Source organism: Saccostrea echinata, unplaced genomic scaffold, assembly GCF_033153115.1.
Source record: "Saccostrea echinata isolate AGI-Se365-2 ecotype Australia unplaced genomic scaffold, CSIRO_AGI_Sech_v1 ptg000028l, whole genome shotgun sequence".
Classification (NCBI taxonomy): domain Eukaryota; kingdom Metazoa; phylum Mollusca; class Bivalvia; order Ostreida; family Ostreidae; genus Saccostrea; species Saccostrea echinata.
In genome coordinates this window covers 7,616,409-7,637,250 of record NW_026889777.1, presented here as the reverse complement: position 1 = coordinate 7,637,250, position 20,842 = coordinate 7,616,409, and the positions used below count along the sequence as shown (strand labels likewise).

General features: G+C 32.5%; 1 protein-coding gene across 1 annotated transcript; it reads right to left on the bottom strand.

The window, feature by feature from the left end:
* Positions 1 to 4,964: 4,964 nt before the first annotated feature.
* On the bottom strand, positions 4,965 to 18,349 carry LOC133193971 (calcitonin gene-related peptide type 1 receptor-like). Its single transcript, XM_061329882.1, has 12 exons — positions 18,344 to 18,349; positions 15,601 to 16,045; positions 12,784 to 12,899; positions 12,239 to 12,330; positions 11,596 to 11,734; positions 11,049 to 11,199; positions 10,773 to 10,851; positions 7,885 to 7,963; positions 7,476 to 7,558; positions 6,744 to 6,879; positions 6,495 to 6,536; positions 4,965 to 5,269 (listed from the first exon to the last, which is right to left on the bottom strand). Exons 1-12 carry the CDS (start codon positions 18,347 to 18,349, stop codon positions 4,994 to 4,996), a joined length of 1,644 nt encoding a protein of 547 aa, XP_061185866.1. The 3' UTR covers positions 4,965 to 4,993.
* Between the last annotated feature and the right edge of the window lie 2,493 nt (positions 18,350 to 20,842).

The window sequence follows — 20,842 nt, the reverse complement described above, 5'->3', positions numbered from 1 at the left end:
AACGATATTACACAATTTCATATTAAAATACATGTTTTTAGAAAACAAGTCTTTATTATTTTTTTTCTTACCCCATTGGCCTTGATGATTTAGCAGCATGTGCAAGTCATATTAAGAAATATTTTTATGTAAGAAAAAGGATATAAAGCACAAATGGGAATAAATACTAAGTATACTTTGTATATATTAATGGTGTGAGAATTATGAACAAACTATAATCTATTGTCATTAAATCAACGTCAGTTAATACCATTATTGTACATTTTTGCGGGTCCAAGATGTGAATTCATTGACAACTAATATACAACATACAGATATTACAACATATTACATCACACATACGACTTTTCTACACTATACAACCATTGCTCACAATAAATTAAAAAGGAGGCTTTTGATATCATAGAAAACTGCTTCTTCAATAAAAATGGAACTCAGAAATTTTTGTATTTGTGATTGGCCATCAACAAAATCACTTTGTTAAAAATCACTCTGATTCTACACACAAGTACTCTGAAGTTGATATTAAAAGGATGCTGGAGTTCCTCATTGACAACATCTATGTAGTCTTAGGAGATTAGTTCTTCCAACAGTTACGTTGGGCACTAATTGTGCTCCTTTATTAACAGACTTGTTTTATATGCCTGTGAATTTATTTAAAAACTTCTTCATTTGAAGAAGAAAACACTTGTTGTGGCATTCAACTCCACATTCAGATATATCGACGTTTCACCAATTAACAATAATTTTTTCCATTTATATGTCGACTCCATATATCCAGTGAACTTGAAATAAAAGAAGCCGCACTCTGCAATATCTGGTACATATTTGGATGTAACTGACTATAGACGATAAGGGCAAATTAACAACTAAATTGTATGACAAATGACTTCAGCCTTCCAACTTTCCTTATTTATGGAGTAATATTCCGCTATCACCTGCATATGGTCTTTACGTCTCCCAACTTATTCGATACTCATGAGCATACTTTGAGTGCGATCAGACTACTGACAGATAAGTTGATGTTACAGATTTCAACAATCTTGTTTAAAGTCAGTATTTCGTAAATATTTTGGTCGTAATAAAGACATAGTTAACAAATACAATCTATCATTGAGCCGTGTTTTTGCTGATGTGTTTAATATACCAATTGTTAGGCCTTTGTTTTTATACTGGATTTGCCTAGGGAATGCTCCATCTACCTGATCAATACAAAGGGCTCACGGCGGATGTGACCGGTCAACAGGGAATTCTTACTCCTACTAGGCATTTGGGCTCGCATCTGGAATTTCCAAGGGTCTTAGTTTATGCCCTGTTCACAGATTTTTTATTGTTTGTAGATTTTTTTTTTTTTAGATCAGTCAGTTATCTTTGTTATCTTCAGCTTTTCATGATCATATTCTTTCTTTGTTATTAAATGTACTGTAAAGTGCCCAGTTACACTTGCAGATGATTCTATTCCGTTTTAAAGTATTAAAAGAGAGATCAATTTGTTGAATTCGCATACAAACCACGGAGGCTGGAGGCGAAAATACAAGGAGCACGCAAAATTTTCGCAATACGCAGTATTATGAAAGATATTTACTGTTTATTCATATTAAAGTTTAAAAGTTTGAAAGCTTAGTTATTGATGCAAACTTCATAAATTGTATATAGCAAATTACATATTTCTATCAGTAACTCATACAGTCAGCGTAAGAATCATCTTAGAGACTCTCTAACACTACAAAGATTTGTTTAATGAAATTCCCAGGTATTTGCAATTTATCTTCGATGTGATATATATATATATATATATATATATATATATATATATATATGCATAGATAGGGGTGTTTTTTTTACCCCAAAATTGTATTTAAAAAAATACAATTATATCTTAATGTTTGTATTACATGTATAATTGTAATGATTAAGAATTTTTCTAAAAACTTGAGACTTTTCAACTCTGTATACAATCATTTCCCACGATAAATTGAAGTCCAGGCTTTTTGACATTGACAGCTGCTTTTTCAATAAAAATGGAACTCGTAAATTTACTTACCTTGTCATTGGTCATTTGCAAAATTATTTTGTTAAAAACATTCTGATTGTACACACAAGTACTCTGAAGTTATTCAAAATCTTATACATGAGAAAAAGAAATCTCTTGCTGTGGCCTTCAACTCGACATTTAGATATATCGACGAAGTATTGTCTAGCAATAGTTATTTCCATTCATATGTCGACACGGTATATCTCAGTGATCTTAAAATAAAGATACCACAGAATCTGACACATCTGTTTCATATTTGGATATTTTACCAGAAAAAGACGTTAATGGTAATCTAACAACAAAGCTTCATGATAAACGTGATGACTTTTAACTTTTCAATCGTCAACTTCCCTTACTTATGCAGCAATATACCCTCATCACCTGCATGTGAGGTTTATCTCTCAGTTGATTTGATACGCAAGAGCATGCCTTACGTATGAATATTTTCTAAAATATGGTAGGTTATTGAAAAGCAAGTTGATGAAACAAGAATATCAACAGTCTTGTTTAAAGTAATCATTTCGTAAGTTATGTGGTCGATACAATGACCTTGTCATCATTAATAACATATTGTGATTGTAAGAATTTTTTAATTGCAAAGATGAATTGTCTTTCATATTTGTTATGATAAGGAAATTTATATTTCATGTTTAATTGTAATGATTAGGAATTTTCTATTACACATTTAATACGTAATGTTTCGGAATGTTCTATTAGGAGTTTAATTGTAAAAAAAAAAAATGCTATGTAGTCATTTGTTGTGCCAAGAGTCTCTTGAATCTTGGAGAGAGTAGATCTTTCTTAACATCTTGAATTACGTGATATACTCTTCCGTAAATATGCATTCTTTTTGTTCACCAAAAGTTTTTATTGGAAAAGATGATAGTGTGCCTACAAATGCAAAGTCAAAGTTGTTTTGTAATCACTCGTATAGCAGTGGACAGGACGCTAAAAGATGTGAGAAAACATGGAGAACATTAGATTTGCCTTGAGGAAATTCTGTACTTCAAAGGAAATAGTCAGTTTCAGTTTGAGTAGACCACTGCATTGCGTATTCATCGGCATTGTTACATGTACCAGAACAAAATGAGTTTTATCTGCATCGATTATTAATTCATGAAGAGACCAAAAGTGTTATTTTTTGTGTTATCTTCTGACTTTTTTGGGAAAGTGTGGGAGATTGAAAATGAGGATAGGGGATATTATACTGGCTTTGGTTTTGACCAGGCAAAAATATGAGTGATCTGCATTACCTTGTCATTCAAGTTACTAGGCACGCTTTTTTACAAATCTTCGTTCAACTTTGACCATCAAGCAAGTGTTTTTTTTTTATGTTTAAAAGTTCACTTGGCTCCTGGCCCCAATTATGTGTGTCACCATCAGCTGATCTTGGCATAAGCTCTAGATGATTGGCTCTAGAGTTACACCGTGTACATATATGATTGATTGTATGTTGTTTTACGTCTCGTTTAAGAATTTTTCACCCATATAGAGACGTCACCATATACTGGTGAAGGGCTTCAAATTTAGACCTTTACTCGGCACTCAGGACCATTGAGCAGAGAGGGTTCTTTATCGTGCCAACTCCTGTCCTGACACAAGACCTCTATTTATATGGTCTCATCCGAAGACCCGCAACTTTCACTTCAAAGTGCCGAGCGTGATAATGTGATATTAAGTTACGTCAAACAATGACTTAGATTGTATTTCTATTTTTTGCCTTTGACTTGATATCATATATTCATATATCTTACTAAATAAGGCATTTAATATGCTCATTAATGTACAAGGGTTTTATCTTTACTCCTTTGCTCAATGTAATTTATCAATATGGTGTACTCTCACTTTAGAAAAGTAAAAGCTAACATTGGAAAATTGACGAAATTAAGCTTAATTTTTTTTGTTACTGTGATAAATAATTATAATTTTTCTGAAGTTTTCTGTTGAATGAAATTAAGTGTGCAAAGCGCTTAATTAGCGTCAATGTCACTGCGAAATTTGTGTGTTAAAAGGTTTATTCGTGTAATACTTGGGAAAGAGGCATTGGGTACACCTTTTCCAAAAGTTTTGATTATAATCACTGAAAAATACCCTGATAAGTAAAAAAAAGGAGCAATGCGGATTTTCCTAACTTCCTTATTCAAAAAATCTCTTCATTTGTATAAAAGATAACAAAAATATTGAAGTTTGTATTTCACATAAAAGTTCATTAACAATAAAAAACAAAACAAATTCTATAAGTGTATATAAATTATGCTTAATCTTACATTTTTTGTAGCGTAAAAACATACGGAAGAAGCAAGTAATATTAAGTTATAACAAAACAAGAAATGAATGTCAAACACTGTAAGAAGTAATTATCTAACCTCTTGTTGAAGTTTCACAACTTGAAAATACGAGTTTTCATTATGTATTGATAACACACCATTTTATGTTTAATGTACCAGAAAACTTGTTGATATTTGAAGTAAAAATCATTAATGATGCCAGACTTTATACTTTCATGGAAGTTAGGATATAAATCACTTGGTATAGTTATTATAGCATGGGTAAAAAGATCGAAAAATTTTTAGGAAGACTACTTAGAACAACATCTCTCTCTCTATCTCAGATCTTTAGTCACATGCATTTCTGTGAGATTTATTAATATACAATTTATTAACAAGCAACGCAGACAACATAAAATTTTGGAATACCTTTTCATTTTTCAACTTTTTCAATTGATATCTATATATGGTTTAGCACAGACTCATCCGTTCATAATAAGCAATGAAGACTAGTAAAAAGCTCGATAACATATACATATTGTGATCTTATTCCAAGAACCTGAACCTATACCAAAATGCAAAATATTACATAGTGACTGGATTTCATTGCATATATTAAAATACATTAAATAAAAAAAAACATCCTGTATGGTCATATTCGTATTCATCGCATAAGTTTCGGTGGCATTTGTTATTGCACCTCATCATTTTCTTTAGAATCACAGCTTGGATTTATAATACCATTGGTCTGAAAATCTTCCATTGGAATATTATTATTGTCAGCGAGATTCAATGTGTCACTTATATCATGGAACGAAGACACGTGAGGAAGACCGTTCTGGTTAATGTTGACAGACGATGCCGACAGACGGCGCGTATTTGTTTGTGACGTCGTCAGACTTTTCCTACGGTCTAGACTCTGTTGGAGCCGCATGGTGTCGTAAGATGATTTTATATGGGATATAACCTGAATAAATGCAGTGCATTTTAATAATAAGCTAAAAACTTTTCAGGATCAAGTACGTGTTACCAACATTACAGCATTACTGGATAATATGAAATATAACGTTCTTTTCATAAAGATCAAAAGGTAAGGGGCTATCTTTTCGAGCATACAGATGGTCAAGATTACAAGGTTATTCGTAATTATACATACACTTTTGAAAATAAGTTCGGATATGGTCGACACAATGACCGTATCAACAACACAACCTATCATTAGGTCAAATGCTGACTGCCGTTTTTCAAACGAATTGTTAGGCGATTATTTACATACTGAATTTCTACCGATTTTTCTGTTTACGTATAGGTCGAGCACAAGACGGTTGTGACCATTCGACAGGAGATGCTTACTTCTCCATGGCACCATGTTTCTGGAGCTCTGCTCCCGATATGTATTGCTAAATGGACAATGAGCTTGAATACTGTTCGTTTTCTCCATATTTCTTACTACAGGCAGAGGCGCTCCCTACGCGCGACACTTTAACAAACAAACAAAATTAAAATATAGTTTTTATTGTCATATACCATTGTAGTAATGACAAAATAACCTATTATCAATCATTTATCAGGAGCTGACGAGTGCTTCGCCCACCAGGCCTTCAATCTGTCCTTCGCCCATTAATGGACGTCGATAGTACTCAGACCTTCACCATCTAATAGCGCCTGCTCTGATGCGACAACCTAGATCCGCGCCTGTACTGTTGTAATTCCCGTCCGTCTGCAAACTTTCTTTTTGTTGCTTCTTCCCCTATTCTTGAAGGTTCTTAAAAAACTTTTTGGCATATGCTTAGCCATGGGCCAGTAGTAGTACAGTGAGGTTTTGAAAATTTCAATTTTAGCCCCAGAGGGGCCAAAGGCGCGGTTAAAAAAATTTAGTCCGTTATGTTACTTCTACACTTTAAGCGTTACCAATAAAATTTGATTGCGTTATGTGCATGTTAAAAAGGTCTTTGAATTTGATTTCCCATGGGCTCAAAAGGGCATGGTTCCTTTTCAAAAAATTATCATTATTTTTTCAACATTGGGTGTTAGAATTATATTTTGTTATGGAATAGTGATCTATGAATTCAATTTAAACAAAGTTATGAAGGGAAAACAGAAGAATCGTTGTTAGGACTATGAAATTATCTGATTTTTCTCATTTTTAGAAATATCAAGTATTTTGAATGTGTAAAGTCACAAAAACTAACCTCTCCATTCGCAAAGCAGAAGATCAATGCAACTATGATTCCCTACAATAAAATAAATATCAATAAAATATTTTGCTATCTCTTTTTTCCAAGGACGATGAATATACATGTTATTATTTTTTTTTCTTCCTTTTTCAATTAAAATACTTAAATATAAATTCAAAGCCATTGCGATTGAATCAAACTTGACTGCGATTATGAATACAAGCTTCTAACAATAAATAAAATTTAAACAGAATAGTTTCAAACCTGAGCATTATTGATGATTCCTCCTGCCATTTGGAAGAAATTATAAGCAGATTCCTCTGCTGTGGGCTGATAGATGAGAAAGAACTGATGTAATCCAAATAAAGGGATCAAAATGAAAGTGGCTTTAATGGCCTTTCTGAAAATTATTTAAAAAAATACATTTTATTAAAAAAAATTATATATACATGTACCATTATATCCATTGATAAAGGAAAAACTGAGAGATGGATGACTGTTATTCTGATATTACTAGAGTATTTGCCGGTGCCATTTGCAAATGAATACTTCATGTAAAAATAAAGATGTATTTCTCTTCTAGCTGGTGTAGAGATAAAAATATAAATTAACGGATAATTCTACATGTATTTATAACAAGCATAAGTGCTAGGTTAATGTTCGATATGAATACAGCTACAGCCCAGTAGCTAAGTACTTCGGTTCTTGCTTGAAAATACGGATATTAATTGCTGTGGTAAAATCTAGAAATTTATTTCAAAATTAAGGATTATCTCCCTCATGCAAAGCTCTGATCCTTCGACGTATTTGGCTTCAGTCTTTGGCACCCCTTATTCAGCTCTTCAAAGTTTTAATTTTATTGAAATATTTTCCAGCGTTTCGGCATAAGCATCACTGGAGAGACATAATTTGTCGAAATGCTCATCCGGTACATCAAAATTGGTATCGTATATGATTTACACTCTAACTATTAAACTAAACTCAACTGATACTCACCTAAAATTGCTAGGTTCAGAAGGTAATGTTCGGACTTGTCTTACAAGGATTCGAAGAATGTTGATAAAAAATAATAAATTAAGCTGAAAAAAGAAGAATCAGTTTACAGTTCTTGAACTTTAAATTTTCAATATCTTAATTGTAAGAAGAGAGTATATTTAGTAGATCAACTTTTGTTACATATATTTTTAACATTTATATAAATTTTGTTTCTTAAACTTAAGTATTTAAAACAAGGGGGCTGTTGTAGCCAGCAGAGGGATTAAACACAGAATAATTTACCAGTAGACATAAAATGGTGGGTGTCATTACCGAATCAATTACCAGTAGACATAAAAATGGTAGGTGTTATTACAGAATCACTTACCAGTAGACATAAAATGGTGGGTGTTATTACAGAATCACTTACCAGTAGACATAAAATGGTGGGTGCAAAAATGATCCAATATAGTTCCTTCCCTGATGATGAGGAATCCAGCCAGCAATTACTAAAACACAAACCAAAGTACACCATAGTACACACTAACAATAGCTGTGATACTTTTTAACAATCAAATTAATTAAATTGTAAATCATTAATTACAAGCAGAGCATGGATCTTTTATTACAGCATATAAGCATTCATTCTTATTTTTGGATGTCGTCGGTCCTATAACGCACCTGGCCGAGCCGATAAATTGAATACCGCGCGGTATTCAATTTGTCGGCAAAAATTTGATTTGTCGGCAATTTTTCGGTCAAAAAATAAGAATTCAATGCTTATATTTACATTTTCTAATTTTCTCTCCTCATAATTGTTAATCTTTATTATGAATTTAGCGCCTTTCAGAACTGGTGTGCTTAATAGACGTAATAGCCGTTTGTGACGTGGAAAGTTAGATAAGGAAATGAAAATTGCGAGGAAAAAATGACAAATCAATTTCAAACTCTCAGGTGTTGTATTTTTACGTTAATTTAACAAAGTAATTGTTTTTCATTAAATTGAGTCAAAACGATATACATTTTGGTGTTCCTAGAGTATTGAAACTGCATATAGTTCCTACTGTGTATTCTACGGCGCAGTGACAGGGTTTTCTTGTGTGTTATAGAGATTAGAACGTCGTAGATTTCTAATGGATTTCATAAAGACAGTCACACTGAATGTAAATATAACCAATTGAAAGTTATGCTTGCTGCTTTGACAGCTCACTTATCCTTAACGATTGAATCTTAGACATACTGATCAAACTAATACAGTGTACTAAGAAAATTCAACTGGGTCAGTTTTAATGGCAATACATGTAGAATTAAAACTAGTACTGATATGAGAAGTACAATCTCTAACTACAAATACTAAAGAAAAACTATAGTTATAAACTATCATGATAACCTTGATACTGTGGGATTAACTATAGAGATAACTCTGAAACTTTGATTTACTACTGTATTGTGATCACTTTTTGTAAACTTTGATTAACTACTGTGTTGTGATCACTTTTTGTAAACTTTGATTTACTACTGTATTGTGATCACTTTTTGTAAACTTTGATTTACTACTGTATTGTGATCACTTTTTGTAAACTTTGATTTACTACTGTATTGTGATCACTTTTTGTAAACTTTGATTTACTACTGTATTGTAAACTTTGATTTACTACTTTATTATATACCCAACTGTTTGTCACTAAGTTTTACTGTTGAATTTACGCAATCACGAGACGATGTGATCCGACGTTCCGGATCACCACACTGTGGTTTTCTGAATCCATATCACCCCTCTCTGAAACTGATGACGTAGTACACAGATAAATGACGTTTTTATTCTCGCGCATTTTAAAAGTTCCTTGACAAAATGGTTTGTTTAATGGATAAAAGTTATGTAATTGATCCAAAAGGTTTTTTTCTTTTATCATATTTTGCTAGTTGTTAAGGGGTATATAATAAATTTATCATTATAACAGTAACTTGATCCGAAGAGCCGTATCACGTCTCGTTGACAGGCGCGGATCATCAGATCAAACTCGACGCTTCGCGTCTCGTTTGATCTGATGATCCGCGCCTGTCAACTTGACGTGATACGGCTCTTCGGATCAAGTTACTGTTATAATAATATATATGTATTGTGATCACTTTTTGTAAACTTTGATTTACTACTGTATTGTGATCACTTTTTGTAAACTTTGATTTACCCTAGTAACCAGTAGTATATACATGTACTAAATATCGTTGAATAAAAAGTGATAATTGTACATATGTGGTTTGATATCTAGCATATAACTACTACAGATTGAAATATATACATGTGATGTTATTTTTAAACTTTGAGTTACTAATTTGCCATCTCCATAAAACATATTAACAGTAAATCTTCCAATTGATAATATAAAAATACACGAATTGAAATGGGAGACAAAAGTTTTTTCATCTCAGAAATATCTTGTCAAATAAAATAATTTTCTCATCTTATCAAGACATCAACAAATACCTTTGGTAAAATAAGAGAAACCTTCAAAACTGGATGATATCTAAGTAGTAGAATTAAAGGGGAATTCTATCACAGATTTATTATTATGATATTAACTTCGACACTTGAATTATTATAGTTATCACTTTGACACTTTGATTCACTAAAGTGATCTCTATGACACTATAGTGATCACTACGTCACCTAGTGATAACTTCGAAAACTTTTATTTACGATAGTGATAACTTTAAACTATTATCTACTATTAATAGTTACCTAGGCCTATACTAAACTATACTAAACTACGAGGGGTTGTCCCAACGAATAACATTATAAAAAAACAATGTAAAAATTAAGAAAGTGTAGTGGTGTATGTCGTGGCGCATGAGAGCAACCCTAATTTATGTCTCTCATTCTCTCTCAAAATATTAATATATTGGCCTTTGTGCGCAACTATATCATGGCATCTCATTGATTTTCCAAATACACTCGCAAACCACTCTTGACTCAGGGATCACCACTGTATTTCTATTTAGAATACACAGATTTTTACGTCGACTGTGATCTATAACATTTCTACGTTACGTTCAACATATCCCCATAAATGTTTTCCCTCATATAACGTTTTGAATTTGTACACATTCTGCAGCAGACCTCTTTATACATGCATCGTACAAATACAGTTTTGGAATCTTTGGATTTTTTTTATCTACATACATATAACAATTTTAAAATCTCATTAATTTTTCCATATCTCATGCAGACTGCGTAAATATCTCTGCATAAATGTATTACAAGTATAAAAGATATGCCTGATTCTAATACCACAATCAGTGACGTTTACATGGCCTTACTTTTCTGATGCTGTTTCTGACGATGAATCTGATGATATTTTGGCGATGAGATAAGTAATTGTGAGTACAAGTGGCGTACCTGAAGTAAGAACATGCAATGGCCTTTAACATCGTCAAAAGAAAGGCTTTAATTATCTTAATAACAAAATTATAAAACATATTACATGTAGTTCAATATTATTCGATATATAATCATATACATGTGTATATTTTATGTTATAAAATAAGTTCTATGAATGTATGACGAACCTCTGAGAATTTTCAGTAAGTACCTACCCCATCCAAACAAATAATAAAATATCAATGTTTTCTGTCTTTCGAATGTCTTAATAAGCAGTCTGTGTAGAAAGAACCCCTCACATAGCATCCAGAAAAAAGGCGCCGACCATCCAAACCGATTTAGGACAAACAATATCTTACATCCAATCTTACAAAATTAAAAGAAAAAAACATAAATATTGATAAAATAGAAGTTACGCACTAATACACGGGTAAAATTACATCGTATGTTTACCGTATAAATCGAACAAAAATTAAGTGAACTTCAAGCAGCTTGCAATAAATGTATGTTGGAATATGCATATAGACAAACATACAAATGCTAATGAATAGTAATCAAATTATACATCTCTGTCGCTTATTTATAGTGGTAAACATAAACTTGAAACCTATGACATATACATTTTGATTGCTTCTTTATAGAAAACATACGTTTCAGGTTTAATGTGTATATCGGCTCTCAGATAATGCAAATATATACAATAAGTTTAAAGTAATTAAATTTTAACTCAATCTTAACATTTAATATGTACATCACTATTACCTGGTCCGTGTGGTGAGAATTATCCTCCACTCTTTTATATCTAATTACAACATCCCAACAGAGTTCGATGATTCCTCTAACGAGCAGCGACAGGAATAGATGAACGTGAAGTTTAATCCTTTGTTGAATTCGAAGCTGTCTTTAATAATGAAATTCATTTTCAGTCAAAATCAAAATAACCTTAGATATTGTAATACATTATAACTTAAAACCTGTTGTGTATATAACCTTCAATCGCACGATTCAAATCATCAAAATTCAATTTAACTGTAATGAAAGATCCAACTTCAGCATATATTCGTAGAGTTAATTTTTTCTACAATTAATGAGTATAGCAGGACACAACATTTGCATTGGAAGCATCAGTTGACCATATACATTCTCTAATTGAAACCTGTCAAATAAAGTTAATCCCAACCCCTTCTATGTGTTCCAACCTCTGATGTTTTTAGAAAACCATGATTGGTCTGCTCGCAATTTTGTATTGTTCCAATGAACTTTTTAGCTTGATACTGTTCGTTATCTTCATTTCATTAAAATAGTTTATTTCATCACGGATTTTAATCCTTTAAGAAACAATTCACACTTTTATATTGCTCCTTAAGTAAAACTTTTATATGAAAACATGGTAAATATTTCTTACCTATAGAGAAGAAAGAGGCCGATAGAGGACAGTAGAAAAAGCAGTCCAACACTGTTGACGGCGATTCTAACCAGAGTTACCTCTTTGAAAAACTGAAAAGAATTTCTTTCTCATGAATTTACACTTATCACAATAACGTTTACCTAAATATAGTTTGTTTCTTAAGTTACATTCAACTTCTATGTTCTCTGGTAATTTTCATGCTCTATATCAAAAGCTTATTGTGTTGATGGTTTTTTTTTTAAAGAATGGTACAAATAGTTTGAAAAATGTAAAAAATAATAATAATAATAATAATGATAATAATAATAATTGCGAATTCATTTTATTTCCTTTCTATCCGATATTTTAAACGTGTGGAGTTAAAGTTGAAATTTTAATGCAAGAAAGAAAAAACAAAAGCCCAATGCATCAAAGAGTATATTGTATCTCATTTTAAATTCGGTGTACTACAATCATTAAGTAAAAATGAATTAGATTTTTATATTTAAAAAAGGGCGATAAATCCGTTACATTTTATATAAAAGACGAGATTATTTCAGTACATTGATTTTCTCCTGTAGTTTTGTGACGCTGAGACACTGATCGTAGTCTGTGTGTTCATGTCTCGAGCTGTCCCTCCACCAAGTTCCATTCTCTGTGCAGAATTTCCGAGCTTCAGCTAAAAGTATAGGTATTGTCTATACACAACGACAAAACTAATCAATCTTACCTGGCTGCTGTTCGAGATACAGAAAATGACATGAAAAAAAAGAATAAAGTTCATTTCGTTTAGATAAATTCATCATTTTGCAATTCTATCGTCGTTATATAAAGGCCATTTTGCAAATGCAGTCCATCGATTGATAGTTTTTCAATACACAATAAAACAATATACCGGTGTGTAGTTTGTGATCTGCATGTTGCATGGTGTATTAATCAAGCTTCCTATATAAAGACTTTATTTACTTCTATCTTTTTGGGGAAAATTCGTATTTGCATGAATGTTTAGAGTAAATCAATGCATTCAACAATGAGTTTCTTTACTTTTTATTTATACTTCTCCGTCATACATTTTACGTCCTAAAAAGATTGAGAATGAGTTCGTGAACTTAAAACCTCAAAAATATTATGAGCAAAAGGCATTGCGAAGCGCCTACTTTGCATATCTTGTCAATACTTACATTCAGTAAGCAGATATTTTGTAGTGTCTATACAGAACTATACAGACTATAATGTAATTGATAATTTCTTATGAAGCAAAGATTTTACTAAATTGATACACTTAGGAAAATTGACTTATTTCACTTACGTAATTGTTAAATTGATATTGAAGATTTGAAAATTGTTTTGTAACCAGACTACTTCATGTCTCGGAAAAATCTTTTCCCGGTCACTTCGTAATCATTGTTAAGAACAAATCCTTCGTTCTGAATAATCACATTGTATTCGTTAAACTATAAGGGGGATCGTGTCTCTGTACTCATAATTCTACACAAAAGACCCATGAGCTCCCATTGACGTTGTTTTACAATGATACCTTTTAATGATTTCATATTTCAAGGTGTTCTAGACATTTTGGGTTTATCCCCTATTGCACGATTTTGGTAAGGTTAAAACGAGCAAACAGTTAATTTCATGTCTGTTGAAGTAGTTTTTGAAGCTCTGTTTTTCATTTTTAAGATATAAATAATTAGAGAATAAGGATTTCGCTTTACACTTCACACGCACATCTTAACTATTTCCCAAACATCACTGCCGTAAAATAATTAATTGATTGTATTTAATACTTTGATTTCTTGTAATGCTTTATAACTTAAACGGTTATTAAAGAACAAATTAAGAATGATATGTGCTAAGAATGATTATATGTAAAGGAATGTGATGATAAATATAATTGATACATATTATTGTCGCATGGAATTTTAATTAATAAAAGAAAATAATTTTGAAACTTTTATTTATTATCATATAGCAATTAGACTTTGGAATATTTAAAAAAAACTTCTAAAATGTTACTTTAACCGATGAATTGCGTTCAGTGGGAAAAGGAAAATAAAGCACCTTTGATGGAGCATATAGTTATTTATTTTTCTTATAATATCCATCTCTTTATGAATTCAAAATTTCACAGATTAATCTTAGCTACACCTTATGATAAATGGACGTTATTGCTTTATATGTATGACCACTTGATCTAAAATTTGGCTCATGAGGTTATTTTCCAAGTTATTTTCTTAAAAACACTTATCACTATGATGTCTCGGCTGCACTAAATTGACATATGACTGTAACAAATTTGCAAAAACTTAAGAAGGAAAACAAGTGTGAAATTTAGAAAAATATAGAAGCAGTAACTTTGATTTTAGCTGACATATTTTTATTGCATCAAGAAAGTGTAGGATGAATACATTGATGTGTTTTCTTTTTCACATGTTTAAATGTGTCATATTGTTTGGAAAAACTTCATTGAAACTTCGCAACAGTGCATGAACCAGAGGATAAATACGACATCGTAGTACATTTTGGCCGTTTTCTTATTTTATGCAAATTCCGGGCTTAAATGAAAAAGGTGAAGATAACGAACAGTGATCGATTTCAAAAATATTTTAAACAACACAAACAGACATGGTAAAACGACCGTAGGCAAAAAAAAAAAAAAAAAAAAAAAAAAAAAAAAAAAAAAAAAAATGCGATTTCAACGTACTACAATGATCTGTTTCTGTAAACTTTTCTCCTGAAATATTAAAAAAAAGAAAGAAAGAAAAGAACCTTTGATACTTAACAAAATATTCTACGTATACCTGGAGATCTGGTTAGTGCTATATGCTAATTAAGGATATCGTCAATGTATCTCTTTGTCCATTGTGTACATTTTATGACTAACCACGCCTCCTTTTACATTTTATGTATGACCACGCCTTCTTTCAACTTAAACATTTTATGTATAACAACGCCTCCTCTCAACTTACACATTCGAGAGCTTCATATCTGCTTTGCCATTGTAAGTCTGTCTAGATCTGAGTAAAGCTTTAAGGGTAAAATTCAAACATTCTATTTAGTGGGGGGTTTTGTCATTCTCTGATTAATTTCTTCAATCAAAATAAGGCATAAGAAATGTACAAAATTGTTGTGTAAAATATGAAAAAAATAAAATTAAAACTTATCTTGATAAAACACTGGATTAATTTGTATGTGTCTTTGGTTCGTATACAATAAAAACTCTAATGAACTTTTAAGTCTCTCGTGGTTTTCCATGCCCCGAACTTCGTAAATTAGTAGTTCTTTAATGATGTATTAACTTACTTCGCAACGAAGAGATGTCAACAATAAATCATACACTATATTGTATGCTCAATTTCTGTCTTTTAGATGTCACTTACCCTCCTTTGGTGTATATGATATAAACGATGGACATTTATGACTGACAACTTTTCCAGCCTGAGTTCTCCCCCAGCACTCCCAGCCATCCCACGTCATCGGACAGAAAGCGCCCTCTAGTGTCGTAGTGTTGTATAGTTTCTGAGAGAGACAACACTCCCAAGCACTTTCGCAACACATTTTCCACTGGTTACATTTTTCAACGGTTGATAAAGTTTCACAGACATAATTCATAATCGTGTTGTTTTCGTATGAAGGACAGAAAACTTCACTTTGATTAGAACTAGACAAGCATATTTCACCTGTACTTCTGCTGTAATAAAACGTGCGGAATGCTATATTTTCTTTTATAAGGAATTGATAACACAAGCTGCAAGTTGTATGTTTGTAGGCTTGGTCTGTTAATTCCGCTCCAGATCTTTCTCTGCAATGTTGTTCCCCAGTTACCTAGGATAGGTTTGAAAAATAAATACCTTAAATTAAACAGCGTAATTATAGCTCAGTAAGTAATCATTGTTTTTTTTACTGGTCTGGCGCAAATCAGTATCAATTCTAATTGCAACAGTTCATCACTTTTATTCTACACAAATTAAAAACAGTATCAAAATTTTGACTTTGTCCACGTTTCCATCATCAAAACAATAAATATATTTTTATGCTTTATATAATGGAGTTGTCTTAATTCGAGCTTTATTTTGACTTCGTAAATCAAGGACATTTGTCCTTGGAATAAAAACTTTTTTGATAGGGGAGTGAGAGAAGATTCCTCTTATCAGTAACAAAGTACAAATTCTACCAAAGATACACACGTATTGACAAAACGTGCTCAATATTAGCTTTACATTTCATCAAAGTTGTAGATAGGTTAGAGAGTTAGCAGCAAAGGGATAAGTTACGAGAAAAATGAGTAAATAATATAATATTAACTATCACATATGCTGCCAATATCTGGCATATTAGAATCTCTTCCGAACAAACAAGGATCAAGATTTATATCAGAGGACACCCCACTATGGCTTTTAAGTGGAAGTATGCTCAATTAATAACATGGTGAAGTTTTTGGCATTATGCAGTTATGTTGAAACCGGCTTAAGATTCCTCGAGCAGGGTGAAGTTTGTTGTGTACACAGTGTCGAAATGTCGGTTTGATCGTTCGTTTGTCTCTCTCTCCGGATATTTACACGCTTCCCGTGATAATTCTACAATTATCTTTGGAGACATCGTACTGGATAACCTGTTCTGGAGAGTGGAAGATTACTCACTTTAGGGGAAAAAGTATGTTTGGTATGATGAAGGATTAAATGCTCCTAAATATATCTCCTCTGTATTACTTGATTTTATTCTATCAACTAGTATTCAAAACCAGAAAAATACTAATTGAAATTGCAAAAGAAAAAAGTGAATTTTTACTTAATTAATATATTTTTAAATAAAAAGTTCAAATTGAACAGCAACCTGTAAATGCTTAAGAAACGTTACCCAATCTTTAAGGGATTGTACTATTGTCGTGATTGTACAATAGCTATAGTGATGGAAAGATTGTAGAGAAACAACATTAAGGTATACTTCATTGTCTGATTTTCATGTGATCAACAGATTTTTTTAAAGAATTAATCCCAAAGTCAATCTTTTTGACCGAAAATCAGAAAATAGCTTCCTTGACTGTTCCGTTATTTTTTGTGTTTCCTAGCTTATTCTGGCTTCAGGAAAGATCGTAAAACCATTCAAAACATCCTTCAGTTATCAAGAAGATATTTTCTGTTTTTTTTCTCGTATTTTGGGGCTGTATAGTCTCTATATCCCGCTGCAAGCGGAAAATATAATGGACAAACATTGGAGATAAATTCTGATTGTGTCGAAACACGACTTGAAAGTTCTAAACAAATTCATTTTCAACAATCATCCATGGAGCATTTCTTCTTACATCAGTATTGCGTGTTTTTTTTTTATTTTGAAAAATGAATAGGTCAACCGATTGTTATTTCTTTCAACTTAAAGCGAGGACAATTTATTCACTTTAATATTTAAGGCTGTAGTTTAGCTTGGTCTTAGGACTACTCAATTTAGCCATGAAGTTAATTCAATCAACTGAGTGTTGTAAACTGTTGTAGACACAGTTTTAAAATAAAATTGTTACTTTTTATTATGAATATTACTTCCCAAGCTCTGTTATAGACTGCTGGCTTCACTGAGATGTCATTATAGTTGAAAAATCAATCCATGGCAAACTTTTTTTTTTTTAAAATACAATCATTAATTTTTTTAATTTTCTTTTTATATGGCACTACATCTAGGTTTTGCAAAGTATCCCAAACATTTGAAAGTGGAGAGTTTTTATAGTTTATAGGACATGACAAAGTCACGATATTTTTGTGGATAATGGCCAATTGCATACCTTATTTTATTTAGTAACCAATATCATCGGACATTAAAGCCGTCACGGTAGCTCATTCGGTAGAGCGCTCTGTGGCAACGCACTTTGAAAAAATTACGAACTTTGAAAAAATTTTTCAAAGTGTGTTAAAATTGGGATAAAATCAACGCACTTTGAAAAATTTTTTCAAAGTGCGTTAAATTTGGGACAAAATCAACGCACTTTGATTTTTTTTCAAAGTGCCTTAACATTTTTTACCATGGAGACACTTAACGCACTTTGAAAAAAAAACATGTATAAAACAAAAATTCTGGACTTAGATTTAAGTAATTTAAGTTATTTTTCTTTCGAAAACTGATGAATTGATCTACCCTCATCGAGAACGAGGAGAAGACAGTTAGAAGGTCCCTCAGCCCAACTCTTTATCTTTCCTACCCAAAATATGTATTTACATAACGTAGTATGACATTGGTATACTTTCTCTCAATAAATTTGAGTTATCGTAAAATAGATGAAAAAATTGAAATAAGCTTTCCTGAAAAAAAAGCACCCTATTATATTAAAGAAGAGAAGTTCAGGAACCATATCGCTAGTCTAAGCAACAATATCCAACTGACTAATTGGCCAAAGTAGCTTTACAAAATCAACTTGTATAAAATGCATATTTTTTTCATCCCTCTAAATACTAATCAAAGAGCTGTAAAAAAAAAATCCTATTGTGCAGGAATAAACAATTTTTTTCATCTTCTAAATACTTATCAAATAACTATAAAAAGATATTCTGAGGGAAAATTATTTTCAATGGAAAAATCATAATTGCTACCTTTTCCCTAAGAAAAATGCGATGCTTTAAGTCATAAATCGACCCCTACATCTACAGAACTTATCATAGATGGAAATAAAAAAAAGAAACGAAATCGTACTACTAAATAATCATTCCTCCATTATTACTAAAAGATCCATTTTCCTTTTGTTACATTTACGAGAACCTTTGCATTGGGAACTAGACAACCCCTAAAAATCTTTAAAACGTCTATATCTCAGATCCTGAAGTGACTTCATCACCGAAAAGATATCCAAACAGGTTCAATTAATTATCTATGATACCTAAAATTTGCATGAATATTGACCAAGCCGTGCACTATTTTTTTCAAAGTGCGTTAATATGGTCGATATTTACAAGTGCGTTAACTTGGTCTCAAATTTTACACACTTTGAATAAAATTTTCAAAGTGCGTAATTTTTTAAAGTGCGTTGTAACAGCTCTCGCTCCGTGATCAGAAGGTCGTGTGTTCGAATCACTGCCGCGACTGACCCAAGTCGATAAAAAAATAGGTAGTGGAACTCGTAAATTTACTTACCTTGTCATTGGTAATTTGCAAAATTATTTTGTTAAAAACATTCTGATGGTACACACAAGTTACTCTGAAGCTGACATTAAAAAGATGCTTGAGTTTCTAATTGACAATATCTATGTGGTTTTTGGAGACCAGGTCTTCCAACAATCTATTGGAATTCCCATGGATACCCATTGCGCTCCGTTATTAGCAAACCTTTTTTGTATTCATATGAAGCAGAATTTGTCCAAAATCTTATACGTGAAAAGAAGAAAACACTTTCTGTGGCCTTCAACTCGACATTTAGATATATCGACGACGTATTGTCAATTAACAATTGTTATTTCCAATCTGATGTCGATACGATATATCCCGGTGAGCTTGAGATAAAAGATACTACAGAGTCTGACACATCTGTTTCATATTTGGATATTTTACTTGAAAAAGACGTTAATGGTAATCTAACAACCAAGCTTTATGATAAACGTGATGACTTTAACTTTTCAATCGTCAACTTCCCTTACTTATGCAGCAATATACCTTCATCACCTGCATAGGGGGTTTATATCTCTCAGTTGATTCGATACGCCAGAGCATGCTCTACGTATGTACAATTTCTAAAACGAGGTAAATTATTGACAAACAAGTTGATGAAACAAGAATATCAGCAGTCTCGTTTAAAGTCATCATTTCGTAAGTTCTACGGTCGATACGATGACCTTGTCAGCAAATACAATTTATCACTGAGTCAAATGCTGACTGACGTTTTTCATACTAATTGTTAGGCCATTATTTACACACTGAATTGTCGAAGGATTTTTCCGTTATTCCTGATCATGACAAGGAGCACACGGCGGGTGTGACCGGTCGGCAGGGGATGCTCACTCCTCCATGGCACCTGATCCCACCTCTGATGTTTTGGAGGTCCGTGTTTGCTCTGCACCTATTTTGTAATGTTTAATGGACTTTTGAACTTGATTGATTAATTGATTGTATATTGTTTTACGTCCCATTCGAGAATTTTTCACTCATATAGAGACGTCACCATATACCGGTGAAGGGCTTCAAATTTTGACCTTTACTCGGCACTTAGGGCCATTGAGCAGTGAGGGATCTTTATCGTGCCAACGCCTGCCGTGACACGGGACCTCGGTTTTAAGGTCTCATCCGAAGGACCCGCAACTTTCACTTCAAAGTGCCGAGCGCATGGCGAAGGAACAGTTGCTACCTATTTTTTATCGACTTAGGTCTGTCGCGGCCGAGATTCGAACTCACGACCTCCCGATCACGGAGCGAGCGCTCTACCGACTGAGCTACCGTGAACGGTCTTTTGAACTTGAATACTGTTCGTTATCTCCATATCTTTCATAGCAACTGTTCCTTCGCCATGCTCTCGGTACTTTGAAGTGAAAGTTGCGGGTCCTTCGGATGAGACCTTAAAAACCGAGGCCCCGTGTCACGGTAGGCGTTGGCACGTTAAAGAACCCTCACTGCTCAAAGGCCTTGAGTGCCAAGTAAAGGTCTAAATTTGAA

Coding starts and splice junctions, on each gene's coding strand:
- LOC133193971 (XM_061329882.1), bottom strand. Junction 12,900..15,600: donor ATCATATACACCAAAGGAGG/GTAAGTGACATC, acceptor CTATACTTTTAG/CTGAAGCTCGGAAATTCTGC. Junction 5,270..6,494: donor TCTGCTTTGCGAATGGAGAG/GTTAGTTTTTGT, acceptor GCATTTATTCAG/GTTATATCCCATATAAAATC.